Genomic DNA, 14,166 nt, shown 5'->3' with positions numbered 1-14,166 from the left:
CAGTCATGTCCTGGAATGAGATGACCTCCAACAACCACCTTCCTTTGTTCTAGGTATGACTCTGACCAGCAGAGAGTTTTCCTCCTAATTCAAATTGACTCCAGTTTTGCTAGGCCTCCCTGATGCTGCACTTGATGTCAAGGGCAGTAAATCGCACCTCACCTCGGGAGTTCAGCTCTTTTGTCCATGTTTGAACCAAGGCTGTAATGAGGTCAGGAGCTGAGTGACCCTGGTGAAACCCAAACTGAGTGTCAGTGAGCAGGCTATTGCTAAACAAGTGCCATTTGATAGCACTATTGATGACCCCTTCTATCATTTTACTGATGATGGAGAGTAATTGGCTGGGTTGGATTTGTCCTGCTTTCTGTGTACAGGACATACCTGGACAAGTTTCCACATAGCCGGGTAGATGCCAGTGTTGTAGCTGTATTGGAACAGCTTGGTTAGGGGCGCAGCAAGTTCTGGTGCACAAATCTTCTGTACTATTACTGGAATATTGTCAGGGCCCATAGCCTTTGCAGTATCCAGTGCCTTCAGCTGTTTGTTAATATCATGTGGAATGAATCAAATTGGCTGAAGACTGGCATATGTGATGCTGGGGACCTCCGGAAGAGGCCGAGATGGATCATCCACTTGACACTTCTGGCTGAAGATTGTTATAAATGCTTCAGCCTTATCTTTTGCACTGATGTGCTGGGCTCCCCCATAATTGAAAGATGGGGATATTTGTGGAGACTCATCCTCCAGTGGGTTGTTTAATTGTCCATCACCATTTACAACTGGATGTGGCAGGACTGCAGAGCTTAGATCTGATCCATTGATTATGGAACTCTTTAGATCTGTCTATTGCTTGTTGCTTATGCTATTTGGCACGCAAGTAGTCCTGTGCTGTAGCTTCACCAGGTTGGCACCTCATTTCGAGGTGTGCCTTGGCATGCCCTCCAGCACTCTTCATTGAACCAGGGTTGATCCCTTGATGGTAATAGTAGAGTGGGGGATATGCCGGGCCATGAGGTTACAGATTGTGTTTGAGTACAATTCTGCTGCTGCTGATGGCCCACAGCGCCTCATGGTTGCCCAATCTTGAGTTGCTAGATCTGTTCAAAATCCATCCCATTTAGCACAGCGGTAGTGCCACACAACATGATGGAGGGTATCCTCAATATGAAGACAGAACTTCATCTCCACAAGAAGTGTGTGGTGGGCACTCCTACCAATGCTGTTATGGACAGATACATATACGGCAGGCGGGTTGGTGAGGATAAGGTCAAGTATGTTTTTCCTCCTTGTTGGTTCCTTCACCACCAATGTCCTTTAGGACTTGGCCAGCTTGGTAAGTAGTGGTGCCACCGAGCCATTTTTGGTGACGGACATTGAAATTCCCCACCCAGAGTATATTTAAACATTTAAACTTACCTGGTGTACGGCAGCTGGTTCTATAAAAAAGGGGCATGGTTTACCTAACTTTGACTGAGCTGCCGTCGACTGTAGGTCCTGGGAGTACACTGCATTACACAGATCTCATCCAGCCTGAGTCAGATGGTCAAGTGAGATAGGATCACCTGGATGTCTAGGCAAGTCATTTCAAGCAGAGTGGCAATCTGATTCAATTGCCATTCCATCGTAACTTATGGCCCATTATATCTAAGTGATCATAAACAACACCTTGTGCATGTCAAACATTTCATATATACATAAAATGAAGCTAATTCAGTATTATTTTGTTGCAAAAAGAATCCGAGTGGTCTCTATTGAAAATAGTTCCGTTACAATTTTCTTGTAAAACAAGTACAATGGCTGGAATTTTAGGGTCCCCCATGGGCAGGATGTCAGGTAGTGCATGCAAAATTGGGTGCTATGCCAGTGACACTGTGGCTGCTCCCTGCCCACCTGCCCCAGCCCCAGCCCCTGTGAGTATTTTACCTGCGGTGTGGGTGGCTTGGGTGGCCTGCTTAGCTGTGAGCCAATTGAGGCCCTTAAGTGGCCATTAACTGGGTCCTCCTTAAGGGCCTCCACCCGTTGCTGCTGGGAGTTTTCCCGGCAGGAGAGGCCCACGCCAGAAGAGCAGGCTGCCCAGCAAGAGCTGTAGGCCTGGTGGAGGGGCTTGTGGCTGTGGGTGGGGAGGAAGAGGGGTTCCTCCTGGTCAGGCACCCTTGTGCCCATTGGAGACTCCTTCCCAAGGTGTGACCTGTTGCCCAGCATTCACACCCCTTGACCTGTTACCTCCTCTCTCCCACGCCTTTCTCCCTGGCCAGCCACTTTGGCCCTGGCAAGACTCTGAACTCGCCTCACAGTCCAGTCTCCATCACTGAATGTTTTTCCCAGTGGTTCTGAGAGCTACCTGCCATTTGATTTGATTTGATTGGCAGCTTGTGCTCGTGGCTTGTACTCTCGAAGGTATAACCTTCCCTCTTCAAGATAATTAAAGGCCTGTGGCTGTTAAATTGTTGTGGGGGGAGCTGGTCAAACACTGGCGGTTTTGCCCCTTACTATTATGTTGGGGGTGGGGGCTCTGTCCCCAGCGCAAAATTCATCCCATGGGGTCAATTTTAATCCACCCATCCAGTGACAAATGCAGAGGTTACTTACTTGCTCAGAAGTCAACCCTTTCAAGCTATTTCCAATTTTAGCTGAAGTGTTCTGCAGACTAGTAAACAAGTTAAAATACCCTGGGCCTGAAAATTAAACCAGAAAGTATCTTGTGCATTTCCCCCACCCCACCAACTATTTGAAACATGCTTGGTTTGAAAATTATCCCCATATTTAAATAACGAAACAAAAGAATTGTGATTGTTTTACAGAAATAACAAATGGTTTATGAAACAGCAATGGTTCAAGAAGCATAATCCACAGTCTCTCCATCGCTGTTTTGGCTGCATGTTGTCAGCCAATGTTTATAAAACAACTGAAGCATAGAATACAGATATATTGGTCAGGATTTTACTGCCACTCCCGCCCAGTGGGATATTGGTTCCACCCAACTGAATGGGGATTTAAATAGCCCGCCTCATCCACAGGGGGTAGACACGCTGTGGCAGGGCTGTAAAACCCTAGCCATTGAGTTCCGACGTTCCTTTCTAAATAGGACCTGGGTTTAAATTCATTTTACTGTTTTGGGATAAAGGCCTCTGCCTCAAGCCAGTTCCTATGAGCCCACAGCATTAAATTGTTCCCTTTTGGTTGCTTTCATTTTCATTCTGATAAAAATGGAACAGTTTATCAGGGAGAAGGTAAGAAGGTGAACAGACAAACTGGTATGGGGATACTGGGCAGATATACCTCCAAACAAAGTCATTATAAATAGCCATTTACTAGTTGTCACTCAGCTTCCAGTCAGGGCCAATGATTTGCATTTTTCACAGAAACGTTGATGGAATTGTGAGAATTGTGATTTCCAAAGTACCAATAAAAATTCGGGGGTGCACACAATACAAGAAACCAATGACCCTCTCCATAATTGTAACACTTTTGGTCCATTCATACACACTGTAGCAGATGAAGTGTGATTTCTGTAAGTCAATGCACAAATGAAGCAAATATTAGAAAATCAAGGCAGGGTGAGGGGTATTGGAGCATTAGTTGCAAATTAATAGAAAGGGGATCTGGACAGTTGCTGTACAGTTGTACCTTCTGACCTACCTGACCACAGAAGGCAGTCATTTTTTCAGGCTCCCAGAACTAGGCTGCTGTCCCAAGAAAGTGAACATAGAATTAGGTTGAACCTTGTCATCTCCTCTAGCCCGTTCTAATAGCTTGTTTGCATGCAGTATCTATTCTTGCTTTTTGACGTGGTACTTATTCAGATGCTAGTGGCCAGCCATGTAACTTGCACTTATGTAGGTTAGAACTGTGTATCAACATAAGTCATTGCTTTTATAAGAGGAGGAGAGGACATTGTAGGCAGAGGAGAAAAGAAAGTGCACTCCAGCCCCAATATTTATGGTAGAGGAGGGGAGGGTGCGGGTGAGGCCGGAAACGGCTGACAAACCAAGCAAGGTGGGTAAGTGAAGGTCCACTTTTAACGCTAGGACCTCATTGATATCTTGTAGCTCCTCTCCTGTCTGTCCTCCTGAATTGCTCCTCTTTGCTTTCAGTTTTTTCTCTTCAATGCACAGGTACAGGGGAATCCCGAACAGAAACACCATTGTGTCTTGTGCATTACAACTAAAATCTGTTCACTTGGCTATGGCAGGAGACTTGAAAATACATGCATGTTCAGATCCTGTGACATACATCAGGCCTCTAAACTGTTTTCGTGGTCCACTGGGCAGAATGTGTATCACAGACATTCCACAATAAAAGCTGGTGGGCAAGAGGGTAAATGCAAAGTTTAGCTTTCTGGGGCCAGAAAAAGCAGGAGTACTCCTGCAGGCACAACACAGAAATTCTGGGCCACTGTCACTGCAGGCTATTCTTCCTCCTGCATCTATACAACCCTCCAAAAACCAGTTTCGTGAACAACTTACTGACTATAACTGGTCAGCTGTTGTTAGATGCCTTTTTCAAGTGGGCTGTTTGGTACCTCTACATTAATAAGGCGATATTAAAATGGACCAGGGGTCCTGCAGCATAAAGTTCCCCCTGATGTGTCCTGTTTTGCTCTTCTAATGTGTTGGATGATACAGAGACCTGGAAAAGGTTCAGAGGAGGTCCAGTAATTGGTGGTGGTGTTATCAAGCCACTCCTGATGATGGAAACTGAAGGCCCGCATTCAGAGTACCTTCTGTGCCCTTGCTACAGTAATGCTTCCCTGAAATGGTGTGCAACATAGAGGTGTACTGATTTGTCAGGAGGGAGAGGTGGTAATTAGCAGGAGGCTTCCTTGCCAATGTTTGACTTGAAGCCATGAGGCTTCCTAGGGTTCAGAGCTAATGTTTAGGGTTTCCAGAGCCATTCCCACATGACCATGAAACACTCTGCCTTCATCTCTGGTGGGTCTCTCCTCCCAGTTGAACAGGATATACACAGAGGTGATGTTGGAGGATTCTGGGATGCTGTTGATCATTATGACTCTTACTGAAGCTGTGCACTTCAGACTGGAAAATATGGTTAATGTCTTCAGTACCAGCCTGGAAGGAATCTGAGAAGAATGAAGTTCAGGGCGTTTGTTGTGCCTGCAGGCTGCCTGGGTCTATAATGCTTGGCCCATAGGCTCGGTGGATTGAGTAAGACTTCCTACAAGCAGCCCCCTTCACTTGCGGTAATCTAACAGGCCTAATTCTGGCTCAATTTGGTTACTGAGGCTGCTGTAGTAATTGTAACTTTAAGGAATGTAGTGACTGTGGCTTTAAGACTTATTGCATTGTATAGTATCACATAACAGTGTGAACGAATCAGCTCTAAGCACAGGGAACATAAGTGTGGGAGTTCTTCTCCTAGTTATGGAGCTTGATGGAAGCATGTAACTGCTGCTGCAGCCTATAAATAAAGTTTGATGTTTCAAATGAGAAACCTGTCTGGAAGTGGAGGGAGGTGGTGTGGTTGTAGGGACAAACAAACAGTGATAGAAGCAGATCATCAAAAGATGTCACAGACAACAGAACAAAAGAACACATAGGTGTTGAAGTTGGTGATATTATCTAAACAAATGTGCTAATTAAGAATGGATGGTAGGGCACTCAAGGTATAGCTCTAGTGGGGGTGGGGGGAGCATAAAAGATTTAAAAATATTTAAAAATAATGGAAATAGGTGGGAAAAGAAAAATCTATATAACTTATTGGAAAAAACAAAAGGAAGGGGGAAGAAACAGAAAGGGGGTGGGGATGGAGGAGGGAGCTCAAGACCTAAAGTTGTTGAATTCAATATTCAGTCCAGAAGGCTGTAAAGTGCCTAGTCGGAAGATGAGGTGCTGTTCCTCCAGTTTGCGTTGGGCTTCACTGGAACAATGCAGCTAGCCAAGGACAGACATGTGGGCAAGAGAGCAGGGTGGAGTGTTAAAATGGCAAGCAACAGGGAGGTTTGGGTCATTCTTGCGGACAGACCACAGGTGTTCTGAAAAGCGGTCGCCCAGTTTACATTTGGTCTCTCCAATGTAGAGGAGACCAGATTGGGAGCAACGAATGCAGTAGACTAAGTTGGGGGAAATGCACGTGAAATGCTGCTTCACTTGAAAGGAGTGTTTGGGCCCTTGGACGGTGAGGAGAGAGGAAGTGAAGGGGCAAGTGTTACATCTTTTGCGTGGGCATGGGGTGGTGCCATAGGAGGGGGTTGAGGAGTGGTTTAGCCTGGGTGTTGAATCAGAGGATAAGTAAACAGACAATAGAGAAGTTACTAGAAGCTGAGCTAATAGCATGGGAGTAGACATTTTAAGCCTTGTATACAAGTCGGTTAATAAAGTTCCTTGCACACTTAGAAACTAGCGTTATTTATACAATATACAAAGTATGCAACAGAGTGTCTGTTAGCTAAACAATTGCATTTATATTACAATGGTTGAGAGTATAGATGATAATGAGAAATAAAAGCAAGAACATAAGGAAATAGGAGCAGGCGTAGGCCCTATGGCTCCTCGGGTTTGCTCTGCCATTCAATAGAATCACGGCGGACCTGATCTTGGCCTCAATTCCACTTTCCTCTCTGTTCCCCATAATCATTGACTCCCCTATCGTGCAAAAACCTATCTTTCTCAGCCTTGAATATATTCAATGGCTCAGCCACTAAAGCTCTTTGGGGTAGCAAAACAAAGCAAGGGTAGCAAATTGATAAATGACCAAATGCCAGCTAGCCTACTTATTCCTAGACATTCCATTATGATCAAAATATACCCGTCTATCGATCTATCTGACCATCCACTTATCTATAATTATTCTGGCAAGCAAAGTTGCAAGTTAAAATACAGTGCTAACTGATGAAATTCCTTTTGTCAATAACTTGAGTGAAGAAGTTAGCATGAGTACAAGATGGGATTCCTCCCAATACTCCTGCCTTTAATGATAGCATAAATTTCACTCCAAATAGAGAGAGTTCCAGCTAAATCTATTGCTTTCATCAAAGCTAACTACTTTGCTAACAGCTAGATGAATGCCTCACAACTGAAGAAAAAATATACAAATTATTATATTTTATATGATCAACTGCAAATATTATGGATTCTTGGCAACTGAAATTCAATCAGTTTCCCAGCTGGGAGATTATTAAATAGTTATTTACCTTATAGCCTGATGATTTGATATGAACTCCCCTCTTGGTCAGTGTTGACTTCATTCTTATAAAAAATGATCGTTCCAAGCTGTTGTCAATAGTCAGCAAAGTTGGGCTGGTAGATTCTACTGTAGGACAAAAACAAATGGCATTAGTGATGTGGTTTTGATCATATAAGCTCCAATTTTCCCATGATTTTATTTGGAAGGAGGCCTAGATTTTTCTTTTGCAATCAATGTTTTTGTCACCACTAGCTAGCAGTAAAGAAGGTATTTCCAGCTTTTCTGTGCAATGTATATTTTGGTTCCAAAATTATATATTTAGGAAACCAATCATTAAATTTTAAAAATGTCCTAGGAGAAAGAGGAATAATATTGCAGAACAAGGATTAGAACCCATTTAGCTTGCACGATACATTATTCACAAGGATTAGCGCCTTGACGAGTTTACTTTCCTGATGGAAAGCTCAATTTCACAACCTCAATCCTTCCTTCTCATGGTGGTGACAGAAATTGGGCAACTAGTGATGTTCCATGTAATATGCAAAGTTTAAAGGACAGCTTACTATAAGATGTATGCAGACATCTTTAGTAGTAAACAGTAATATTTTGTGACGGTTGATATTCCACAAACTCAACCATTCCCATTCATTTGACAGATCCTATACAAGAAGAGAGTAAAAATTTGTAAAAGATAATCCACTTCTTTATCTTCATGTTGTAACATTTCAGAAGAATAGCAGAGCCGTGAATTCAATTATTGATAATTTCAACTTTGTAATGACATCCTGTTGATAAGTTACTTCCGTATTTTTTTTTGAAAATTCCCATTTTTGAAGGCACTAATTTTGTCTTTCTGAAGTTACAACCATTTTCCTTTATTCAAGGGTAAAGTGGTGCAATGCTATAAATTTAGCACTGTGACTTCTACCGATTAAAAAATGAATTACTATAAAATTCTTCTCATCATCTAACACACTATAATATGCCAACAGCTTTTTAATTTTATTTCATGGAGTCTGTAATGCACTATCTAGGCAGAAACTTCAACTGTAATAGTTTAATTCATCCCTCTAATCCAATCACATCAACCTTATTTTTCTTATCAGAGATTCTCATTTTGAATTAAATGAGCTCATTAGTTTTAATCAAAGCCAGAAAGATCAAAACTTACACTTAAATGCTTCAGATCAGAACTGTCACTCAGCCGTGTAGTTCTATTTTGTGAAAGCATAAGATCAGAGCCCCTTGGAGCTGTTTTTTCCCAAGGAATGCTGATAGAATGAGAATGATAGATGTCTCTGGAATTAATTCAGTTCTCCCTCCAGTATGGTATGCAGAAAGCTCAGTGACCTATCCAGCAAAACTGCAGCTTTGGTACATTGGTGAGAACTGAGAGTTAATGAGATCTATTTGAGAAACAGGAGTATCTTATAACTGGCAGTATGTAGAAACCAAGAAGAAAGATTTCTACTGTTTTTCCAATTACACTGAAATCATAAATGTAATCTTTATACATGTATTCATACATCTGTGATGAACACCAAATGCCCAAACTCTTACTTCTCACCACGCCACTACTTCCACCAAACCAGGTGAAGACAAGAATGGCTGTGCTTGATTGCACTGTTTCCCATGGATCACTAGCCTGCCAACATTATTATCTAGGTTGATGCTCGAAAACTGGAGGTTTTCCGTGTGCAACTGAAATGCTAATGCTTCTACAGCTGATACTGTTAGTTTATTTTAAAAGCAAGCAGTTTATTTCCCTACTGAGAGTCTGTTCTTTCCCAATGGTGATGTTTTTAACCCTCAGGGTTTGGCAGGCACATGAGGTATCTGAATGAAGCATAATTTATTTGACTGGGTCTTATGACTTCAATCAAACCTTAATTCAATTTTCACTGAGTTTGAGCAACAAAGCCTCCATGGTTTTTCTGTCAGGCTGTGCAGGGAGACAGAAGAGGTATTCAGGTAAGTGAAAAACTTGTGGGCATAGCAGGATCAGGACTGCTTCTTTGGGCCCCACAATGAAAGCCTAGAACTCCCCTCTGTCAATGCGAGAACGCCTTCCTGCCATTTACCTGCAGCCAATGGATGTTTAAGTGCTGCCTGATCTTTCCCTGCTGACAGCTGTTCTGTGTAGTTTGGTAAATGATAAGTCATAGAGTCATAAGAACCGTACCTAACTATTCTAATCCCATTTTTCAGCACTAGGCCCATAGCCTGGTATGCCATGGTACTGGCAAGTGCACATCCAAATACTTCTTAAATGTTATGAGGGTATCTGCCTCTACCATCCGTTCAGGCAGTGAGTTCCAGATTCCCACCACCCTCTGAGTGAAAAAGTTCTTCCTCACATCCCCTCTAAACCTCTTGTCCCTTACCTTAAATCTATGCCCCCTTGGTTACTGATCCTTCCAATAAGTGGGAAAGTTCCTTCCTGTCTATCCTATCTAATTTACTGGCCCATTTTTCAGCTTTAAACCTTGCATGAAAGATGATGGATGGCTACAATCTATTGTTTCAACTTAAAATCAGGGTAGAGTGCGAACGCGGTCCTTGTCCAAGAGACAACTCTTGGATTGTCTTGAATCATCAATTGGAAGCCACCCAAATGAGACTGACAAACAACTCCTTTGCCTCTTGCTCTAAAGGAGAAAATTTAATCAACTTTGCTTCCACCTTTCATCCCTCCCTTATCTCCACATGGTCCATCTCTGACTCAATCTTTCCCTTCCTCAATTTCTCTATCTCCTTTTCAAGAACCCACCATTATTTACTAAAAGCCCAGTGGCTTTCTCGGCTACAATGATTTTATTTCCTCCCGCCGCACTTTCTGTAAGGAATCTCTTCTATTTTCCCAGTTTCTTTGTGTCATCAGAACACATCCAATGGAGACAAGCTTCCACACCATAGCTTGTGAAATGTATTCCTTTTGCAACCAAGGATTTTTCTCCACTGTGGTTAACAAGGTCCCATGTCCTATTCACCCCATTTCATGTTCTTTTGCCCTCATCTTTTCTTCTTCCCTCTCTGAACCATGACAGGGTCCCTTTCACCCTCAACTTCTACCTGCTCCCCCACCTCACCCCAGCCTCCATATTCAATGGATCATCCCTTGTTATTTCCGCCACCTCCAGCAAGATGCCACCACAAAATGCATCTTTCCTTCCTCTCCCCTTTCAACATTCCAGAGGGACTATTGCCTCTGTATAACCTTTGTCCAATACCCTAAAACTTGTTTTCTTTCTCTTAGAACTTGCCTGTCCAAGCACAGGAGTTGCTATACTTTCCCATTTCATCTTCTCGCTTCTCATTGACAAAGGCACCAAATGCTCCTTCCAGCTAAAACAAGGATTTACTTGTACTTCTTTCAGTTTAGCTTCTTCTACATTGACAAAACTAAATCAGATTGGATTATCACTTTGCTGAACATTTCTGTTTGGTCTGCAAGGATTTCTCGGAACTTTTGGTTCCTTGATTCTGATCTGTTCCTTCCAGATCATCCATGATCCTATGGATTGGCTGAGCAAGCTCAAAGTGCCGAATGGCCTAATCCTGCTCCTAAGTCCTATGTTCCTATGTTGCCACTTTAACTAACCATCCCACTCCCACACTGACCTCTCTATCTTTGGTCTCCTACATTGTTCCATTGAAGCTCAATGGAGACTTGAGGAGCAGAATCTCATCTTTCTACTAGGCATTTTACAGCCTTCCATATTCAACATTGAGCTTAACTTTAACCCTTAACCGCCACTTCTATTTCCTTAGGACAGGTGCTGGTATTTGAGGATGGCTGCACACAGGCATGGCACGACGAAGAGTCTTGGACTGATGCTTGGGTTGGGGATCCTCCATCAGTACACAACTGCAATAAACTAGCTATCTAAATACTGTGGCTACAAGAGCAGGTCAGAGGCTGGGAATTCTGAAGTAAGTAATTCATCTCCTGACTCCCCAAAGCCTGTCTGTCCTTCATCTACAAGGCACAAGTCAGGAGTGTGATGGAATACTCTCCACTTGTCTGGATGAGTGCAGCCCCAACAACACAAGAAGCTTGACACCATCCAGGACAAAGCAGCCCATTTAATCAACACACCATTCACCATCGACGCATTCGCTCCCTCCAACACGGATGCACAGTAGTAGCAGTGTGTGCCGTCTACAAGATGCACTGCAGGAGCTCACCAAGGCTCCTTAGACAGCACCTTTCAAATCTGCCGCAACCACCTAAATGGACAAGGGCAGCAGGCCCATGGGAAACATCTGCAAGTTCTCTTTCGAGCTATGCACTATCCTGACTTGGGGCTATTTCACTGTTCCTTTATTGTTGCTGAGTCAAAATCCTGGACTCCCTTCCTACCAGCACTGTGGGTTTACGCTACCTACACTAGGTGGATCACATTGGTTCAAGGCAGTGGCTCACCCCCACCTTTTCAAGTGCAATTAAGTATGAGCAACGAATGTTGATCTTGGCAGCGATGCTCACATCCCATGAAAGAAAAGAAATTGGCAAGCTAGTCTGCACTCGGGGATCCACCTGCCTTTCCCCTGCGTTGTTCCTGGCCCACATAAGCCTCTTTTCCAAATTTTTCATGTTTCCCTCATCATTTGCTAGTGTGCTGAAACCACTTACATCTCCGCTGGACCATTATTTGTTTCTATACTTGTCCCAGGAAGTCTTGTGATGAAGCACTCTCGGCCAACATCAACACACGTCATTTCATGCTTGAGCAGGTCGGGTGCACACCTACCTGACCACCAAGCGAAAATATCTGCCCCAGCTTTTTCAATTGCTCCAAAACTGAAATCCTATGCTCTTGTCTTTCTCCCTCTCTCGCTCTTCTGTGCTTTTTGTTTTTCTCCCTCTCTCTCTGTTTAATGTTGTATATTGTTGTATTATCTGTAAAGAGGCAGTGGCATAGTGATATTGTCACTAGACCCAAGGTAATGCTCTGGGGACCCAGGTTCTAATCCCACCATGACAGGGAGTGAAATTTGAATTCAATAAAAATCTGGAATTACAAGTCTGATATGGACCACAAAACTCCTGCTGTAAAAACCCATCTCGTTCACTCATGTCCTTCAGAGAGGAATTCTGCTGTCCTTAACTGGTCTGGCCTACATGTGACTCCAGATCCACAACAATGTGGTTGATTCTTAAATGCCCTCTGAACAAGGGCAATTAGGGATGGGCAGTAAATGCTGGTCTAGCCAGTGATGCCCACATCCCATGAATAAATAAATTTGTAAATGGCTAGGAACTAATTGTTATGTCCCAGGGGCTACATTTCACAGTGTGTTACAGACTCATGTGAAGTGGAACAGAATCAGTTCAACCTGGTCCTTCTATTGTACCAGACAGCATGGCAAAATTAAACATAAAGAGTTTCCCATCTTTCCAAGCTTAAAGCATGATTATTAACAACATCTGGGAACCAAAAGACAGTAAGAACATATAGCATCTATCCAAAGTAGAACATATTTCTTTGTTTGTCTCTGTCTCTTTTTCCAAAGCAGGACAATAAGCAGTCTCACAACATAATAAAAAGTAATAAATAATAAAACATATACATAAAATCAGATGTAAAATGAGAGCCACAATGACAAATGTAACAGTGGGAGAGCCAGCATTTGATAGCTGCCTTCTAGAGAGATTTCTAAACTCCTTAGGATGTTGGATTTGCCTGAGGGCTGTCATGATGATGTCTGTTTGGACTTATGAATTGGATAATATATGGAACCCAGGTAGGATACTGAAAGGTACACTTTGTACTACATATTGAGTCACCTGACCTGGGTTTGAAGGTCATTAAGCACATGTTAAGGACTTAGCCAGCATAAATGCTGTTGTTCTTGCAGTTCATTCTGTGACTTTGAGTGTTGTTCTTTCAGCCTGAGATGTGACATTGGTGACGAGGATTTAGGATTGTGTCATGGCATTTGTTGGAGCTGATATGTCTGCTGTCCAGGGAATTGAGCCATTTGATAAGATGGGTGATGCCAGTACTGTCAGCATGAAATGGAAAGCATGGCTGGAGGAGCACGAAGCATATGCTGACAGTCAGTCTGTTTTTGGGTGGGGCAACGGTGTCACAGAAAGCACAGCAACGGGCCTTATTGCTGTCCAATGTGGGTGCTTTGGTGAGGGAGACTTTCAAGACGTTGCCTGACATAGGAGAAAAGGTAGATATTGAGCATGCAGTGAAAGCTTTGCAGGACAATTATGCGGTGACACCAAATTCCACATTTCAACGGCATGTTTTCCCGTAGATGAGACAGAAAGAGGGGGAAACAGTTGCTCAATTTGTGATCTGCCTGAGACAGATGTCGGATGGATGGAATTATGTTGCAAAGGATCTGAATAACCAGATAATGGGTCAGGTGGTCCAACATTACAAATTGGATAAGTTGAGGCTTAAGCTATTGGAAAGAAGAGGTGACAACGTTAGATGACACTTTGTCAATAGCAGGTACATTGGAAGCAGCGGATGGACAATTTCACAGCATGAACCTTAGTCCCACCCCGGCCATTGGGATGGCAAAAGCTGAGGTTAACTGATTGGCACAATGGAATCCAGGTACCCGTAAATGTAAAGAGCAAAAGTCTTGAGATAAAAGCAAAATACTGCAGATGCTGAAAATCTAGAACAAATACAAAAATAACTAGAAAAAAAATCAGCAGATCTGACGGCATCTGCGGAGAGGGATACAGTTGACGTTTTGAGTCCGTATGAGCCTTCATCAGAACTAAGACATATAGAAATGAGATGAAATATAAGCTGGTAGAAGGGGGTGGGACAGGAGAGCTCGATAGGGGGCCAGTGATAGGTGGAGGCCAAGAACAGACTGCCAAAGATGTCATAGACAAAAGGACAAAGGGGTGTTGACAGTGGTGATATTATCTAAAGGATGTGCTAATGGGGACATGAAGGGAAGCATGCTAGTGGCAGATGGCGCTAGTGCGGATGGGGTGGGGAGAAGGGGTCGAAATGGGCTAAAAGGTGGTGAAACAATAGTTCG

General features: G+C 43.2%; 1 protein-coding gene across 1 annotated transcript in view; it reads right to left on the bottom strand.

Moving 5' to 3' along the window:
• Nucleotides 1-14,166, bottom strand: part of LOC121292274 (neuronal PAS domain-containing protein 3) — a 1,542,391-nt gene that overhangs the window by 83,887 nt on the left and 1,444,338 nt on the right. The window contains exon 7 of the mRNA XM_041214104.1: nucleotides 7,151-7,269. Within this exon, the coding sequence (XP_041070038.1) occupies nucleotides 7,151-7,269 (119 nt within the window). The remainder of the gene's footprint in view (nucleotides 1-7,150; nucleotides 7,270-14,166) is intronic.

Source organism: Carcharodon carcharias, chromosome 20, assembly GCF_017639515.1.
Source record: "Carcharodon carcharias isolate sCarCar2 chromosome 20, sCarCar2.pri, whole genome shotgun sequence".
NCBI lineage: Eukaryota > Metazoa > Chordata > Chondrichthyes > Lamniformes > Lamnidae > Carcharodon > Carcharodon carcharias.
This window is presented reverse-complemented; position numbering and strand designations above follow the sequence as displayed.